The 18,787-nt window shown below is 39.6% G+C and overlaps 3 protein-coding genes across 10 annotated transcripts in view; 2 read left to right on the forward strand and 1 right to left on the reverse strand.

Moving 5' to 3' along the window:
* The first annotated feature begins 4,574 nt into the window (after positions 1 to 4,574).
* On the forward strand, positions 4,575 to 6,768 carry LOC125257114. 2 transcript variants are annotated; one of them, XM_048173572.1, is made up of 7 exons: positions 4,575 to 4,614; positions 4,787 to 4,869; positions 5,049 to 5,171; positions 5,250 to 5,365; positions 5,472 to 5,619; positions 5,690 to 5,805; positions 5,874 to 6,768. In XM_048173572.1, the coding sequence occupies exons 3-7, from the start codon at positions 5,117 to 5,119 to the stop codon at positions 6,240 to 6,242; spliced, it is 804 nt and encodes a 267-aa protein (XP_048029529.1). In that variant the 5' UTR covers positions 4,575 to 4,614; positions 4,787 to 4,869; positions 5,049 to 5,116; the 3' UTR covers positions 6,243 to 6,768. The 2 variants fall into 2 exon arrangements, with proteins under 2 accessions (XP_048029529.1, XP_048029528.1); XM_048173571.1 differs by lacking the exon at positions 4,575 to 4,614 and having other exon boundaries at positions 4,722 to 4,869.
* Positions 6,769 to 7,360: 592 nt separating this feature from the next.
* tmcc1b (transmembrane and coiled-coil domain family 1b) overlaps positions 7,361 to 18,787 on the forward strand; it is a 37,164-nt gene continuing 25,737 nt past the window's right edge. For 2 of the 7 annotated variants that reach the window (XM_048173554.1, XM_048173560.1), the window contains exons 1-2: positions 7,363 to 7,512; positions 15,374 to 15,529. The gene's annotated coding sequence lies outside the window, so the exon portion shown is untranslated. The other 5 variants (XM_048173559.1, XM_048173557.1, XM_048173558.1 and 2 more) reach the window with 5 other exon arrangements.
* Positions 9,245 to 15,245, reverse strand: LOC125257105. The gene is made up of 4 exons (XM_048173550.1): positions 14,381 to 15,245; positions 13,922 to 14,090; positions 13,475 to 13,633; positions 9,245 to 13,358 (listed from the first exon to the last, which is right to left on the reverse strand). Exons 1-4 carry the CDS (start codon positions 14,958 to 14,960, stop codon positions 9,350 to 9,352), a joined length of 4,917 nt encoding a protein of 1,638 aa, XP_048029507.1. The 5' UTR covers positions 14,961 to 15,245; the 3' UTR covers positions 9,245 to 9,349.

Consider the following 18,787-nt stretch of genomic DNA (forward strand, 5'->3'; position numbering starts at 1 on the left):
TAGCTTGATAAAAATGTATTTTTAAGAGAAGGCAGACTAGGGAATGTTGCGACTGACGTCACTGCCATTACATGATAGACTGAGAGGTGCCACACGTGATTAAGTTAGCCGTTACGATTTCTCCAATGGTAAGACATACAGACCCTCTTATCTCCCCATTATATAGACCCCTTGATCGCCTACGTCACTGTGACGTCACCGCTCTAGCTGGAGGCAAAACATAAATAAGAACTCATAGCAGGCGCGCTAAAAGTTTGAGGTTTTGACTTTAAAATGTCGTCTTGTGTTTTTGGCTGCCAGAATAGAAGGAACAGGACTTTTGGTTCAAAACTAAAGTTTTACCAGATCCCGGCAGACATTCCTTCACAGAAATCAAAAAGATAATTGTGGTTGAATGCAATACGGCATACAGACTGGACGGAGATGATCATAAATAATACTCGTGTTTGCAGTGCACACTTCATATCAGGTAAAATAATCGATGCATGGTGTGTTGGTTTTATCTAGTACAAATCAGCAAGTTTCTGTTTTATAGGTGAAAAGTCGCCAACCTTCAGCACACTAGCTAGCTTAAATGATAAACAAACATACAGCGATAGATGTGTGTGCCATCCTTTGAATGGTCTCTTAAAATAATCCACATTGCTAGCCATAATCATAGTTAGCCCAGCGTTAGATTACATTAGACAATAAGCCTTGACAAAATTCCCCAAACCACCGGAAAGTAATTAATATGTTGTCTAGGAAATATCCAAAAGTTAAGTTAATTTACAAAATAGCTGTCACGGTGACAGTACATATTCGGACAGTTCTGAACCTTCTTCTGCATCTATGTTTAATAAATCCCTCCTAAAACATGCTAGCTTACGCTTGTCAACATTGAGTCCAGCGTCTCTTTTTGCCTCCAGCTAAGCCCTGCCCACCAGGAAACGTTGCAATGTTTACAAACTTTTAAGGGGTCTATACAATCTCTGGCTTGTATGCTATTTCAAATTCAGCCCTTAGGCGTTTCTCAAAACCAAGTTCGCAAAGTTCGGACTTGCGTCCTTGGTAGTTAGGATTTGGCAAGTTCGACTCAGGAAAACGAACTCCCATGGACGGGAGAACACAAGTCTGGTGGTGATTCTGCAAATGGAACAGCAGTGTACTTGATAAAGTCACTCAGCTCGCTCTGGGGCCCGTTTCAATAAGGAGGTTCAACCAACTCTGAGTTGAAACTTGAACTCTGAGTTGACTAACCCTGAAATGGGAAACTCTGAGTTTTCTGTTTCAGAACAGCTGAATTGAGTTAGTTCAATTGACTCTGAGTAGGTTGACTCGGAGTTAAGCGCGTGCACCACGACTATGAAAAGCCATCATCAATGGAGCTCCGATATTACGATTCACCATGGCAACAGCACGTGACAAAATGACGTCTGCATACTTCTGAGTCAATGCAAGTTTAATTCTTATCACTGTTATAATATCAAAGGTGAAAACTGGTAGAATGGTAAGTTATTGAACTAATATTCATTTTCATGGTATCCCACATGCAAAAAAAGGAGATAATTTAATATTTTTTTATTTTAATAATTTAATATGCATAAAAAAATAATTTAACAGGATGCAATAATTAGCAATAATCATTATTAAACACTCGTTAGGCAATTTACTTCCACTTTTAGAACATTTTCTTAATTTTTATTGAAAATAAATGCCTTTCTGATGTGATGGGAAAAGGAAGAATAGCGAGCTCGGGCAGAAGGCGGATTCAAACCCCGTCAATCGCATCACAAGTTAATTCTCCGCGCCAAAACGCTACTGCCTACACCACTGAAACCTATTCCTATTTCGACAACCTATTCGTAAGCAATGTTTTTAACCTTGTGTGACATTGATGGTCAACTGTAAATTCGCACTTAGTAATAGACACTCCGAATAATCTTGTTTTCCGTTTGCATTAAGATTATTTTTATTAGCTACCACACTGGCAGATATTGATAATTTTACTTAAGTAAAATGCACTTAATTTAGATCCCCCCAGGAAACTCGACTAAATATCTTATAGCCTATCATTTTCTTATAGGCCTATAGAAAATCCATCTTGATTTAAGAATTTTTAGATATTTGTACTTGAAATAGGACAAAAAATATACAGTAAGAAAAGCATTTTTGCAGCGTGAACGAATTAATGAACTACTTAAACATCACTTGCACTTTAAAAAGGGGGAGGAGACCAAAGGAAACTCTGGGTTTACCGAAGAAAACCTGCTCCTGACCAGGTTAGGTTCACAGAGTAAGTTACCAGGGTAACTGACTCTGAGTATGTTACCTCTCTTTCAGAAATGGGCTTGACTTACCCTGCTTTCTCGGGTTTGACATACCTCCCATTCTGAAACGGAAAACCCAGAGTTTCCCTCATTTCAGGATTAACATACTCAGAGTTCTCACTTAACCTCCTTTCTGAAACGGGCCCCTGGCCTCTCCGGTTATCTCTTTATGTATATAGCCAACAATAAAACAAAATTTGTTATAAAACACGACTCTGCCTCTTTTCGTTTTATTTAAAAAACAAACAAAAACATTAGCGTCAGGCAACGAGTGATTGATTATCTGCAATGTCTGCATATATTTATAACAAAACGAAATATTAAACAACCCTGCCTCTTTTCGTATATATTTCAAAAATATTAAATGTAATACTATTTTTGCATACTCTGATTATCTTCACTGTAATTAAATGAAATAGGTTATAACATAAACCCTGTCTCTTTTTGTTAATTGTCAGTTTTAATGATAATAGCCACCTAAAAGGTATAAGAATATACAATAAGAAATAAAGCAAACAATTCAGTCAAGCGTACAAAATCAGCGCTTTAGTAGGATACAAAAGTTAAATAGCCTAATATAAAGTTATGAAACGTCACTTTGCTCTCAACCAAAACAGAGCCAGCGGCAAATGCCAGAAGGACTCGCCGAGGTAAGGCTGCTCTCGGCTGCGTATGAGCGCTGAGCGTCCGGTGATCGCCTGGATCTAACAACTCCGACAATGTCAGATTAAATTTTCAGAAAGGCGCTATCTTTATCAATAAACCACAAATTAGAGCTTGAAACCAGCACATTCTCGCCTGAAAAACTCTTAAAACTACATATCATGACATAATAACATTAATATTTTTAAATTATGCGGGTTTTCTCCTTTACTTGACGCTTGCTGGTTAGTGCGAGATGCATTCTGGGATACCTGGCTGTCTATCTGCACATGCGTCTGAAAACTGGAAAATGCTGTCTTCTGAGGACACATTTCAAGGTAGTAAGGCATCAAGGCACGTCCGAATCCAATATTAGCTTCACTTCCTGTCTCGTGAGATACCTTCCTCAGATCGATTTTTCAAGGCAGCATAGATGTATCCTTAGCTGCCTTTGATATCCCACAATCCTGTGCTTTCCATTCTGTGACAGTTGAGCTAGAAAAATAAAGATGGCGTCTGAAAGTTGCGTTTGCTGCTCAGTTTGTGTATAAATGTACGATTTTGACCAACATATTTCAATTTTGATGTAATTTCTATTGAGAAATTGCTACTGTAATAATTAAATATTTGTTTAGTTCTCACCAAAGCTCGCGCTATATTGCTGTAGATCATTAAACTGTTACGCTGCCTCAGAAGTCTGTCTGAAATCAGTTTCATGAGGTGCCTTCATGTACAAACGCTGCCGTACAAGTCATTCTCTTATAAGACAGCGAGGCAGCAAGACAGCTACCTAGGTTTTCGGACGCAGCCAGGGTGCTTCTCAATATCCCTCCTCGTCTTCTCCTCCGTCCTCCATCCTATGATATGACCTGGAAACCAATCGAGCTCAGCCATCTTGAAGGACATCTCAATTCTCTAATTGCAGCGCGAGGAGGCGAGGAACGAGGAGTGAAGAAGCTTTCTGAGGAGTCATGAGCGAGGATACACCGGTGCATCCTTTGCTGAAGACTTTCTTGTTGAGAAACATGACGCACGCATAAATTCTCCTCCTCCTGCATATCTGTTACAATAATTTAAATGTATGCTTTAATGTATGCAGTTTAAATACACTTTACATCTCACATATTTCAACGGGCATCTTGCTTTACTAATATATATTATATATTTTTTAAATAACAAAACTTTAACAACATATGGGTAGATCCCACGAGTGCAGCTGATGACACTAAAGAGAGCGAGGATATCATTAACTTGATTCAATTCCTCCGTCCTCGCTTCTTTTCCTTGTGTCCTTCCCTCGCATCCTGAAGGGGTTGAGCTAAGACGCGAGGAAAGGAAGCAAGGAAAGGAAACGAGGATGCACAAATAAGAATTGAGAAGCACCCAAGACACCTCTTGATGCATCCTCGATAAAAGGGGCGGATCAAGAATACATCCGGGGATTTTAATTGTACTTGGCTAGATGCGAACTTTGAATTGGAACAGTACTTGGACAGCGACTGACGACGTTTCACAAGTCCACAAGAACACAAGTACAGACAAGTACATATATTGAGAAACGGCTCTTGTGTTAACTCTCAGCTTAATGAGGCACAGGTGAAAACAACAAACTGATTGAGGAATAGATTTGATTGGCCAACCAGCATCAGCGAGTGATTCAAAAGTGAGTAAAACTAACATAGTTTGTCTCGATACACTTATCAACCTTTATAGTCAAGGATTTTTCAATAAATTAAATTTTTGGTGTTTTGGTATCATAACAAACTCACCATGCTTTGGCCAAAGGACATCTTGCTTTTCACAATGGTTGTGATGACACTGATTTCATCTTTAAGGGCTGGTCCTGGTGCTTTTTCTGAAATTGGAGCGGTCTCTGAAAACACAATCCGTTTTGGCACACTTTTAATAGGTGCTGAAGGTACCGTATCTGACAAAGAAAAGGGAACCTCTGAACTCAAATGAGCAGAACAGTTTGATGAATATCGGTCAAAAGAAGTTAATTAGAAATTTTTTTTAAATGGGTCTTTTTAATAGAGGGATATAACTTAACATGTTTGGGGTTTTTATTTCTTAATGTGCTTTTTATTCTATATTAAGAGCGGTTCCACCTTGCTGAAGCTAAGCTGCATCGTTTGGGTCCTTCTGTGCAATGTGGAAGTGATTCAATGACCTTGCGCATTCCAGGGGCAACAAAAACTCCACACTTTCTGGTTGATCGAGGTAAGATGTTTTGGGCTTGTGAGTATGTGGGATTATAATTATTTTTATTTAATTCATGAATTAACTCTCCTCCACCAGGAGATCAGTCAATAGTGCCTCTGTCTGAGATGCCAGCCAGCTGTGGTTTCTCGCTGAAGCGGGCACGCAGAGATGTTTCTCTTGTTGCTCCATACCAGGGCTGCGTCCGACTACAGGTTAGTGTGCATGCTAAAGATAAGTGCACTGTAGCTCTGCTCTGACCATGTGAAGAGTGAGCCTTGAATGATTTGGAGTTCTTTCTCTTCCTATATCTCCTAAAAGGACGGAAGTTATGTTCTGCCACTGCTTGTAATGGGGGCTCCCGTGCAAATGTCTTGCCCTGCAAGTCATCTCATCCCTACAGTGTCCTGCTTTCCCTCTTACATGACTATCTCACTTGGCGTCGGAGTAGATGATGTTAAAGTTAAAGGTAAGTAACTTAATTATTTGCATTTTATCTAAGTTGAGGTGTTTGAGCCTTTTGTTTTTCTTTCTTGTAGTTGATGGATCATGGCAGCCTTTACTTTTAACACCTCCCAAATGCTCATTCACACTGGAGACTGTTGATGGTTCACTGGTTATCACGGCACCATTTGGAAGCTGTTTGGAAGTGAAGGTGAAAATAATTGAGTGCACTTGTCTGATTTTACATGTATGGTAGTTGACGTTTCATGTCTTCCTCAGGATGCTGAAATGCAGCTCCCTCTGATGTACGGTGACCGGGAAGTGACTCTTTCTTGTCCTGTGACTCCAATGCTGGCCCCAACAACCATTGCTCCTGTCCAGGACCCATTGGACAGTCGACAAATATCTTACCCTTCCCCGTTTGGAAAACCCTGGTGGTATCATCCACATTCTCCTGGTTACCCTGTACCTCCCACTGTGCCTCCTACAACTCCTCCTCTTCAAGACCCTAACCAACATGTGTTCCCTCACATGTATCCCATGTCAATGTTTGATCCTTGCTTACATTCTGGTGGTTCTGCAGCACAACGGCCCAGGTACCCAATGTTTCCTCCCTATATGTTCCACAACCACCGCTGCTCAGTTTGAGCAGTTTGCAGGTTATCCTCCGATGTACCCAATGTTCTATGGGCGTCAACCCTTCAAGTCTTTTGTTCATCCTGGTACAGCTGTCCTGTACAGGTATTGCAGACACGCTGTGATGAGACGTGTGAGATGATTAAATGTTGAGTTACTTCAAAGTGGTTTAGATGCCAAAAGAAAATTGAATGCCTTTTCTTTTCATTTTTCCAGGTTCACTTAAACCTAATAAAGCTTCATGAGACACTAGTAGTTGGTTTCAACTGAGCTAATTAGAACAGACACAAGCTTAAGACTAAAGGAAAGTCATTTTCAAAGCTGTTTGCTTGGTATTTAAACACCAGTTTTCAAATAAAGGGACAATTTCAGTTTCTTTTTTACTCCCAATTTCAAGTTGGTGTGTTTTTTTGTTTTTTTTGTTTTTTTGTTTTTCCTTTCATAAACTTCAATGGATAAAATCATGTATTGTATGGAATGTATACTGCTCTAAATATTTCTAGAACAATGTTCCTTAAGTGTTACAATTTACATTAAAGGAATGGTTCATCCAAAAATGAATTCTGTCATTTATTCCCCTGAATATGTATGAGTTTCTTTGTGTTTAATACAGAAGATAGGCCTATTTTGAAGATTATAGGTAACCAAACAGTTGATGTGGCCATCACTATATAAGTCGTGTTTTTTTTTTTGTTTGTTTTTTTTGGCACACCAAAAATATTCTTGTCACTTTATAATATTAATATTGAACCACTGTACTCACATGAACTGATTTAAATAGGTTTTTAGTAGCCTGCATTAATGAGAGGAAATGCCATTGCTGTCTATGGAGGCCTCACTGAGCCATCGGATTTCAACAAAAATATAATTTATGTTCCGAAGATTAACGAAGGTCTTACGAGTGTGGAACAACATGAGGGTGAGTAATAAATGACATTATTTTCATTTTGGGGTTAACTAACCCTTTAATTAGTGTTGTATTACCTTTTGCTTTCATTTGTATGGAAGTCTCATAGGTTTCGTGCAACATGAGGACGAATAAAAGATGATCTTATGATTTCGGGTGAACTATCCCTTTAAGTGAAACTGACTTCTTCATTTTAATAACCACAGTCCAAGTTGCGCTTTTGAGCCTCTGATGTGGTCACTCCGTCATATCGTGCCACGCGCAGTGTGACTGCTGCTTCCCCCACGCGTTGTGAGCGCGCTTCTGACGTCATCGTGGGAGTGTTCCATCTGAAGAAATTAACGGACATCAGCACAATTCTCTCTCAGCGCTCATGTAAGTTGTAACAGCAAAACCCGCATGCTTTTGCCTTCCATACATTTACAACGTTAACTCGAAGCCGCCGCCGATATGTTGTAGTTCGGTTTGTGGGGCTGGGCACTGTCGGTCAGTTTGTGGGTTGAGCTGTTAGCGAGCTAGTCGGTTTTAGCCTGTGTTGCTGATGACGTTAGCAGCCTAGCCGCGCGCTGCTCGCCTAGAGCACGCCGCGAGATCAGGTGCAGCAGGTCAGACACCACAAAAACCTACATTTACGCCAATACATCTCACTGCTTTATTAAGTAACATAAATACTAGTAAAATGTATAGAGAAAAGTACAGAGTATTACATTGTAGCATAACATTCAAACAAAAATAACTGTTTACGTTAATAGGGGATTTGGAAATGTATCACTAGTCTGAACAGAAAAATATGCATCTTGGAGATAAATGAATACGTTTAGCTAACAAAATAAAGGTGTTAACAAACGCAAAACCATAAAATCTTAATATTACAGTCAAAAAATAGTCAGAATATCTTCATCATCATCATCGTAATAGAAAGTAGAAGCATTACCTAAGAGTTGACATTATAAATCTTAAAGAGATTATAAATCTTCCACCTAATTGATTATTTATAGTTCTATTAAACCGATATGGTAAAGCTTATGATTTAATTGTTATATTGCAAATAACTATTATTATAAAGGTAACGTTAGTGGTTCTTTCAGGTAAGGAGTGCTTGTTGGTAAAATGTAGATAATCTGTAAATAATGTAATCGCAAACAAACAGGAATCCACCCACTAGCATCATGTAAACATCTTGTATGTATGTCTGTCTGCTGCTGATATAAGGTGGTGCCACCCAAACAAGCTCATTCGCGTGATCCGATGCTGATGCTGTCGGCTGTCTGTTTTTATGACTTTGACAGGCGTTTACATACAGTCTATAATGTAACTAGTTTTAAGGGCTGGTCGTTCTTCCTTCCGCTCGAATGGTTTGAGCGCAATGTTTCTGTTTTTTTATTATCAGTCTCTGCTGGTGATCGTGTGCAGCGGCGCGTTATATCGACCATCTAATAGTATTAGCCTGGGTTGGGCGTAAACTGTCCATTTACCAGCTAGCCGGGCAGCTAACTCAGCTAGCAACTGCATCAACGGACATTTCAGGAAAATGATCGGATTAATTCAGCCCTCAGCCACATCCGTTTGTCTCACTAATAGGCCATAAGGTGAACAAGGAAAAAGTGGCTAGAAAGTGATTTTCGTTCCCACGCCTGGGCACTACATTTTAAATGCATTTTTGCATAGACAACACCCTTTTGGACTTTATGTTAAAAGTTCTCCGCAAAATATCCTGCAGTTTTTTGTCACGATCCATAAATGTGTATAATTGTGAATTTTAAAAAAAATAAAATCTTATGCTGCTGGTTTTGCTTATAACTTTATTTATTTTCATTTTAGCAACACAAAATCTCTCTCAAACTGACCTTTACACATGTACCAAAACATTTGAGAAAGGTTTTGGTGCATTAAATACTCAAGTGTGAATGTAGACCATAAAATTTGGCAAATTTGTAGAAAATATGCTTCAACTTCATGGATTGGCACCAAGTAAAATTAAACATACACATTGTAATTTTAGCAAAACTGTGATGTATTATACATCAAAATTTTCAGTAGGCACTGTGTAATCACAGAAACATAAAGAAGCAGCACACTTTGGCCCAAGTTGGCTGAAATGACTCAAAATGTGACCACACCCCCCTTAATTATGAATAATGCCAAAAATGAACAATTCCACAATAGATTCATTACAACTGAAAATCAGCTTAAGATAATGCACAGCACATCTTTACTCATCAGTATCATCCCTATCACTATCAGAGCCATCCCATGTAGCTCTTTCCTCTGTTTCCTTTGAAACATTTACACAATTCTGGCACCGACAAAAATCAGTACAAGACAGTCTTGCAGACATACAGGAACATCTTCCAGTCTCACATTTGCCTTGCTTGCAACTGCAGTGGACTACCTGCAAAACACTTTCAGGTGCAGGATTTCTAGTCATCCAGGTTACTGTTAACTCCCCATTCTCAAGGTGCCATCCATTGCCGACGGGTGAAGGGGCAGACATCATAGCTTTCAGAGAATGTCTCATTATGGCTGCTTGGTAGTTTGCCCTTTTGCAGTGCTGGTGTAGTGCATCACATGTCGGAGGCATGGATAGTTCTGGCAAAGCTGATGATGCCATGCAGAATGCTTTGTATCTTGCATCGTTCACATTTTCGGCAGATGACTGGCCATAGAGGTGGCACACATATTTGCAAAGTATGTCAAAGGTAGACTGGTCCAGGTTAAAACTTTTACCCAGATTTGTAAATGCATTCAGGTATTCCTCTTTCTCACAAGCAACAGAAAATGCCTTTCTTTTGCCTTTGCCATAAAAGGCACTTGTAGAGTCACAACCTGAGAAGGTATGGATCCCAATAAGTGACAAACACACACTGGTGCCAAGAGCTGATGACAACTTAGCTAAATCAATGATCCTTGTTTTGTTGCCAACCCCTGTGAAAAAATACAACTTACATGGTAAATCTGGCTGCAGACTTAAAGCAATCACTGCCACATCAGTATCAGGGCTCTTGATGACTACAGTTTGATGTTCATTTGCAGCATGTTGTGCATGTAAAAACAACCTGGTGTCACATTCCTCATGATCGCATGTCAGTTCTTCAACAGCACTGAGAGTCTTTATTTCCTGCATTACGTTCACGCAGTGACACAGGTCTCCATGTGCTATGTACAAGCTTAAGTCCTTGCCCACAGTGGTAAGATCAGCATCTCGCCACACAACATAGAGGAATTCTGCCAGTGCCTCTTTGTTTGTTCCATCTGATAGAAACTTTTTCCATTGTGTTGGTGTCTTCTGATCCCGTCCATAAATTTTCACCAGTTGTGTACCACCACCAGCTCTACGTGAACGTTCTAGATTTTTAATACTCATTTCCGGATACTGGTCAATCACAAAGTCTATCCGTGTACAGTTGTACTTCAGAGCAAGCTTGACTATGTACTGCAGTATGGTCTCGGCGAGCTCTCCAAAGGTACTTGGTATGGACCGAATGGCTTGAATGACCGCCATTCCATCGAAGAGAATAGCTCCATCTGCCGGAACTTTGTCAACTAAACATTCTTCACCTTTGGTTTCCAATAAATCCATTAAAGCTGATTTGTTTGTTTTAGCAAGTGAACCATCAGCACTGGCTAAAGGATATGACACAGTTCCCAAGGAGTAGGACAGAATTTCCCGCAGCTCTATCTTTCTACTTTGACCTATGATGAGTAGTCTGGAGAATAGCTTCTTGTCGGCACGCAGAATCACTTCCTTGCCTGCTGCCGATTTCTTCTTTGTCTTTGCTTGGTCACTGAAGGTCTTTAGTTTTTGTGTTTTGATGGGAGCAAATATATCAACTGATGGTGATAACAGTCTTTGGTCCATAAACTCTCTGACAGCATTTTCCCCCTTTTCCGGAGCTGTGAGCAAATCCCTCATGATTTCTTCAGCTGCGACTGTCCCAGAGCTAAGACACACAATGCCATCTTGGTGTGTGTCAAAAGGATTCAGCATACAACCTAGGGTGGAAATTATTCTGGTCACAGCCTTTTCATCAGCATGAATTCGTGTGCTGTCAAGGTCTTTACGTTTCCTTATATCGGGAGTTTTACCAGCCATTGCCTCACATTGTCTTGCTATGGCAGCCCTTTCATGTTGAGACAATATCCACCGATATACTGCAGCTCGATTCTGTGTTATCCCTGTCCAACCACCCTTTGTCTTGGAATCCCTGTTGCATGTTTGCTCAATGGCCTGGTCACAAGCAATCGAGGAAAATCCATGGACACTTTGACGTTGGACAGTCCACTGGCCTTTAACACTGAGCTCACTGTGGCAAGAAGGATGGGTGAGGGGCAAATTGACCATTTCCAGCCAATATGAAGGTATATACCTAGCATAATTTACACGATCATAAGCAAAAAACCATGGCATCATCAAGCGCACTGTTGACAGGTGAAGCTGCCAGTCCGATTCTCGTGTTGCTCTCACAAACAGAAGGAGTATCTGTACCATGTCGATGTATGAACTCCAGAAGGCAAACGTTGGGTTTTCTGCACTTATTCTTTTTACAAAGTCTACATATTTTGAACAAATTTCGTCAAATTTTTCATTTGCACACAAAACATCCATGGTTTTGTCCAGGAATGCACATTTGATCTCATTCATGACATCCATACACTCATTTCTCTCCTCTGGTGGCAAAGAGTCTAAGAAGGTGAGAAATCTGATGCGTTGCAGACTCTCATACAGAAGTTTGTGTGCCCTCATGCTGCGGTTGTAGTGATGACCACTGATCACTCCACTGATGGATCCTGGGGCAACAACTTCAGACTCAATGAGTATGTCTTGCAGTCCTGCATCTCCAAACCTTTTTCCTAGAATGCTCAGGTAGGACATGCATGTGTGAAATTCACCTAGTCTAATCACTATACGCTTAGTAAAGTCGTTGTCTTTCCAGCGGATTTGCTGAGCTTTGGCATATATAGCTTGGTCAAAAACTAACACTATATGGTCCAATTCTAGCTGATCAGCAATTTGGACACTTCGCTTCAGGATTGTGTTTACTGTTGACATCTCTGTTGGTGAAGCCTCAATGACTGGAAGATAATACAGTGCTGACTTTTGCAGAGTGCCATCACCTTGAAGCAATGTATGGAAACCTGTCCAGTTTGGGATTGTACATCTTTCAGCATCTATGAACTTTAAAAAAACATATGCCAGTTCAGTTTGTGCAGCAGACATGGTGTTTAATTTGTATGTGTCTACCTGTAATGGAACACTTTCATGATGAAACAAGTTCTGTGGTCCTTGTCTTTTAGACTGATGGTACTGTTCGATAGGGATGCAAGGGGGTGCTTTGAATGAGGTAACTCCCTTCTGTAGTGGTTGTCTGTTTGTTGTTGACACATGTTGAACTACAGAACTTTGCAGCATAATCCCATTTGTGTGGTGAGTAGTTCCACGACCTGATAATGTCTCCTCCCCAAAGTCAATATTGTCCCACACAAGTATTGTAGGAACCTTCTTTGAGAACCCCTTTGGTATTCTGTCTCTGCCCTCTACTAGTTGAAGTTGGGCAAGGCTACTGTCTAGACTGACAACTGTGTCCCATGATGCACAATGTCCTAGTCTATTTAGAAGTGACACAATTTGTGATGAACCTGTTAAATGGCGAATGGTTAGACCAAGACACAATGATTTGGGTGTCTGCCTCCGGCCCTTAGATGCGAGATACACAATGTCTTGACAAATAGATATCACTTTTAGGTTCAAATCATCTGTAATATCAACATAATGGGCCAGTGTTGGTTCCTCAGTTGCACCAATAATCCAGGAAATCAAATTGTACAGTTCAAGTGGCACAACAGATTTTGCTTCACTCACATTTAAATCATCTGACGTGGGTGGCCATGGACATGTCATACCAGGAGCGTCACATAGAAGATTCTTTAATATCAATGCTGCACTATAAAGTGTCCTTGTGCTCTCTGTAGTATTGACAGAGGCCACTGAAGTTTGTCTTTGCGGATCAGCTGTTGTACTTGGCGTGTTTTCACAGTCACTTTGGCTAGTTGCCTCAGTTGACTCTGTTGTTTCTGTACCTGATGGATGAGGGAGCCTGTCGATCAGCTTATCTGCAGACAGTGTCTCAACAAATACCAGCTCACTGATGTTGCGCTTGTTGGGCGAGTGAAATACCAGCTGGGGGAAATCACGGATCAACCTCCTCTTCAATTTATCCTGCCTGAAACAAAGATACAGTGAAAGATGATCACAATGGTATAAAGATATATAAAAATGTTGCATAAACATTATTTCCAAAGCTACGTATTTAAAAGAAACTTGTGGTATTTAAATTACCTGTAGTTTGAAGCATCAAGATCTTCATGTTTTTTCACAAGATTTAAAAAGATCCTTCTTAGCTGCATCAGTGTCAGCACCTCTTGGTTTACAATTATTCTATGGCGAATGATCCTCTCACAGAAGATCCTGTAGCTAGCATCGAAGGTTGGCTCATTTCTGAAAATACAACAGAAAAAACAGAAAAGACATATTATTTTGTGCCATAACTATTTCACAATGGCTTCTATTTTAAATATCAAATATAATAATTGGTAATAAAACATTACTTGTTCATTCACCCCTCACAAACCACTACACATTTCATCATATTGAATTACTGTGCCAAGAGTTTTGCAGTCAAAACTGTGTTTAGAGACAAATATACAGACTATGTAGACAATGTTTTACCTTGGAAATGTACTACAATTTTTAATTATCATTTGATAATGTAATATAATAACTCACTGTTCTTCTGAGGTCCCAGTAACTGTTGCAGTAGACTTTGTCAAGAACCTGGTGTACTGTCTGTAACAGGTCTTGTGGTATCGCACCTCCAGAGACACACAGTCTTTGTCTTGAATATGCACAAGAATGCTAGTGTCTTCCTTCATCTCAGCAGCTTTCAGCAACTGGCCTGTAAATAAATAGTATATAATATTATATATTATGAAACAATATTGTAAATAAAAACCATAATATAAAAACTGTTAACCATTAAACAATATTGAGTGTTCTGGCTGTAGCTGTATGCAAAACAATGAAAATCTGTAAACATTAAATAAATCATGTAATTGTAATTTAAATTTAGCCATGGTATCCAGCACATAGCATAAAACTTAAAAGTTAAAACGTGTGTGTGTGTGTGTGTGTGTGTGTGTGTGTGTGTGTGTGTGTGTGTGTGTGTGTGTGTGTGTGTTTACTCACCTGCAGACAACGTTTCTGCCTGTGAAAGATGGTCCTTCTGGCGTTTGCCTGCCACAGTAATGTACTTGTCTGTTTTCTTACAAATTATGCACAAGGCAGGAAGCACAGGACCTGCACAAGCTACTGGCAGGCCCGTCCTGGACCTAAGTTTCTTTTTAGGACATTCAGTTGTTGAGGTACTACTACTCGATGACACAGACTGGTCTTTGTGAGCATCTTGAACTTCAGGATGCCGTATGACACGTTTCTCTGCCGCATCCAGGCGCTTTTTGTCAATGAAACGCCTGTAGCAAGTGGAGTGAAACCCAGCGTCTTCGGGAACATTTTCAAACTCCACTTCTAGACAATGTTTGTATGTTTCTGCTATTCTCTGATTCTCACCGTGCAAACCAAGCCACCGTTTGACGCTATTTCTGTATGTATCCCATCGTGTGCGTGTAAAATCCTTTGTTTCTTCTTTCTTTATGGGCGCGAGATGCATATAGCATTGTTTATAATCCTTTTTACGGAGTTTAGAAGACGGTCTCGGCGTAATTTCCTCTTCTTCGCTACTCGATATTGACAACAAGGGCGCAGACATCTTGGAATCATGTTTAAACGCCGTTCCAAAAAGTGGCCACTGTATTGGTCGTGCTTCCCGCACGTGACGCGAAGCCTAATCACTCATGATGAAAATACAATTACGCGAGGAAGGAACTATTGCCGACTTTAAACACTAATAAAACATAAACTGCAGGATTATACATGGAGAACTTTTATTTTATCGCTCAAAACCAATAGATCTTTTTATTGGAATGAAAATAATTTAGTGCCCCATATATGGGAACGAGATGAAACGAAAAACGGCTTCACCTTACGGCCTATATGAACTCTTTAAAAAAATGCTTGAATGGTGCAAATTCGATCGAATTTGTATTAACATGATATTAATGTACTGTTTCTGGAGAAGTCAGTATTACTTTACTAAACCAAATGCCTTTTTACTCTTTTCAGCATGTGATAATCCTACATTTATGAGGGGCAAGTTGACTGAAGTGTCAAGAGGACAGTGACACTGAGGGACTGTCATTGTTCTGGATTTCCTCTTAGATTTATCCACAGTATCAGATTTCTGTGTTGAGAAGACGAGCAGGATGACTGGAACTGAAGGTATGGAGAGTTGTTTGTCATTCATCATGTATGGTTTTATACAGGAACAACTCGCAACAAATATTTTGCAAATTAAGTTATATGCCGACAGATAGCTGCATAGAGATTTATAATGCCACCGTTGTTGGGTGTGCTGAGTGTCTTGACTGTAGTGGATTGTATTATTGCTCAAAGGCACACACTCATACAGACAGAGTGATGTGACCTTGGGAAGCTATGAGAATGGTACTGGGGGGGTGGGGTGGGGGGGGGTGGGTGATGGAGAGAATAAGCTGACCCATTTCAGCCACAGAAAATACATTGCTTTCGAAGGTGTAGGGGTGTAATGATTCAATTTCTTTCAAGATAAAACAATTACAAATCTTGTAGATATAATGCATGCATCTTGAAATATGACATTTAAATAATAAAGCCTCTATGATCAATTTAAAGGGTTAGTTCACCCCAAAATGAAAGTTCTGTCATTAATTACTCGCCCTCATGTTGTTCCAAACCCATAAGACACAAATGAAGATCTTTTTGATGAAATCTGAGAGCTTTCTGTCCCTCTGTGACTACCACTTTGATGCTTCCAAAAGTTCATGAAGAGATCAAAACTAATCCATATGAATTGAGTGGTTTAGTCCAAATTTTCTGAAGAGATTTGATCGCTTTTATATGATGAACAGATTTAATTTGAGGTTTTTATTCACATAAATATTGATTAACGAACATAAACAGCAGCTCAACCCCAGCCTGCTTCACACGTGAGAACAAACCTCTTGCGGTATCTCAAACATGCTGCGTAAGGGGCCGTTCACATATCGCGTCTAAAACGCGTGGAAGGCTCTCAGATTTCATCAAAAAGATCTTCATTTATGTTCCGAAGATGAGAACGAAAGTCTTACAGGTTTGGAATGACATGAGGGTAAGGAAATATTTTACAGAATTTTCATTTTTGGGTGAACTAACTCTTTAAATGGTAGAATTAGAATGAATTGCTATTTGTTAACTTATAATTGCAGCAATATTTAAAAATTATTTTGATAAATTATGTCACAGGAGGGCGAAATAATAAGGATGTTTATTCAGCAGGACCAGTAGTTCAGATTTTCAGTAGCCCTGTGATAATGTTATAGCTAGTTGGCTATTTCTAGTGACAGGCTTATATGTCAGAACTCAGGAATATTTTTAAAGTATACAGAATCTATGCAGTATCACACAAATAAAGATGCTGTTCTGCTGAATATCTCTTAGGCAAAGGCTGCTGGCTGAATTCTTCATGTATTAGTACATGACGGTCAACAAGATGAGTGGGATAGTTCACCCAAAAAGGAATTCTGAAAATATGTCTTTAAATTTATGCCATCTAATGCACTGCTGCTACAGCCATACACATGCATGCGAATGCCTTTGCTCATTGCATTGCTGCTTGCACAGTTTTTCTTGAGCAGCCTGTTATGTTTAGTGTGTTAATTAAGGTGCTGTGTCATCTTAAAGGTGGGGTATCCATTTTTTTCAACTACACTGTTTGGAAGTTAGTCGGGCCGACACCAACAACAAACGTCTAACCAATCAGCATTAGGGGGGTGTATGACAGGTCGTGGAGACTGAACGAGCAAGAAAGAGAAAAAACGTAGAAAGAGAAATGAGACGCAATGCAAAAGAGCAAAAGAATATCACTAGAATGAAGTTTTATAACTGGGCAAGTGCTTTAGGACCTGCGTTAATATTAGAAAAGCTTTCCAGCGCTGGAAAGAGGGAAGGTCTGAAAACAGACGTGGAGGCTGCTTTGAACCTTCTTTTCATGTGAGTAACACTGGGTTTGAGTGTCATGATGGTCTGGGGCTGCTGTGCTGTTGGCGACTAACAACAATTTTTTGTTTGCATTTACTCTTGTGTACTGTACGTTCATTTTTTTGTGCTTCCTTGTCATTTGTTCATCAACTGCACTTTATTTTTCGTGGAGCATTTTGTTGTGCATCAGTTGTGATACACAGACATCCACTCTCGTATTGCATGTGTAACAGTTGCCAGATAGTGAGAGTTGTGCAGGTAAACCACTGTGCACTGACGACCGTTAGAGAATGAGGTGTTTAGCGTCATTGTTAGTGCACTCACCTCGCATGCCAGCAGCGATCACGCCGGGGTTCGAGACTGACTCGGAGCAGGGTGGTTAGGATTTTAGAATGAGTTTTGGAGGCGGAGCAATGAAGAGACGGGTGGGTTTGTTTAGGTTGATTTCAAATATCAACAATGTCCAACAGCATTGTTGAAAAAATGGATACCCCACCTTTAAAAATAGTTCATTTAAAAAAAAAAAAAAAAACACACATCTTGATACCTCTGTATTTTGTAGATACAAGTAGCTAAAAGTATCAAAGTGAAATTGACATTTGGATTAGGTTACTAATGGTTACATATTTTAGTAAGTAATTGGTACTGGAATTCAAAGTATCTTTCCATGTCTAGTCATTATTAATGAACACATTATTTGTATTGCAGTGTCTTTATGGAATAGATGCAGTGCTTTTTCCTTTTGGTACAAAAAAACAATCTGAAGTAGTTTTTTTTAACTGGTCCATTTTCAGCCCTACTTTTATACATTATAAGGGATGTATTTTAAGAAACCTATAAATGCATTTTAAAAAGTTACTCTATCCAGTCGCTTATGCAATCAAATTGAATCCAATGATTTATAAATCAAACTGATTTCTAAGCTTTCCTTTAACTCTGCTGCCTGGTAGAGCATGGCACGAGCAACAGCAAGGTCAAGGATTGTATTCCAGGGAAAGTCAAATTTATAGCATGCAAGTTGCTTTGGATATAAACATCTGTCAAATGCATGAATGTAAAAAAAATATTCTCTGTGAACATAATGGAAAAAAAATCTGGAACTTTACTGGAATACTTGTCAACTCTAGAACGTTTAAGAGCTTTCACACATTGTAATATGCAACTGCTGGCTTGTTGTTACCTTTTCTACCATGATGAGATGGAGGAGTGTTAAATATAAACTCAAAAATACTAGAACAGGTTGGTGACAAGAATGTTGCTCATACAAGTTGCTGAAGGTACCATAAATTTTTGGGCTGATAGAACTGGTGTGACAGCACCCCAGGGTGTTCTTGGGTGTGTACAGGGCCTGTTAAACTGCTGTTGTGTTGAATATGATTGTGTTATAGAATAGATGTGCCAGGCATGTGCGTCACTCTGTCATTCGTCCGTTTAATTATGCATGTAGGACACGGACACATCAACACTCCACTCTGGGTAAAG

This window comes from Megalobrama amblycephala, linkage group LG21 (assembly GCF_018812025.1).
Source record: "Megalobrama amblycephala isolate DHTTF-2021 linkage group LG21, ASM1881202v1, whole genome shotgun sequence".
Lineage (NCBI taxonomy): Eukaryota > Metazoa > Chordata > Actinopteri > Cypriniformes > Xenocyprididae > Megalobrama > Megalobrama amblycephala.

What these genes read in the sequence shown, in the direction of transcription:
- LOC125257114 (XM_048173571.1), top strand. Translation starts at nt 4,722, where the DNA reads ATGCTTTGGCCAAAGGACATCTTGCTTTTCACAATGGTTGTGATGACA. An exon ending in ACTTTTAATAGGTGCTGAAG is followed by an intron (nt 4,870 to 5,048) that starts GTACCGTATCTG and finishes TTCTATATTAAG; the next exon opens with AGCGGTTCCACCTTGCTGAA. An exon ending in AGATGATGTTAAAGTTAAAG is followed by an intron (nt 5,620 to 5,689) that starts GTAAGTAACTTA and finishes TCTTTCTTGTAG; the next exon opens with TTGATGGATCATGGCAGCCT.
- LOC125257105 (XM_048173550.1), bottom strand. Translation starts at nt 14,960, where the DNA reads ATGTCTGCGCCCTTGTTGTCAATATCGAGTAGCGAAGAAGAGGAAATT. An exon ending in GGCAGAAACGTTGTCTGCAG is followed by an intron (nt 14,091 to 14,380) that starts GTGAGTAAACAC and finishes ATTTATTTACAG; the next exon opens with GCCAGTTGCTGAAAGCTGCT. An exon ending in ACTGGGACCTCAGAAGAACA is followed by an intron (nt 13,634 to 13,921) that starts GTGAGTTATTAT and finishes TTGTATTTTCAG; the next exon opens with AAATGAGCCAACCTTCGATG.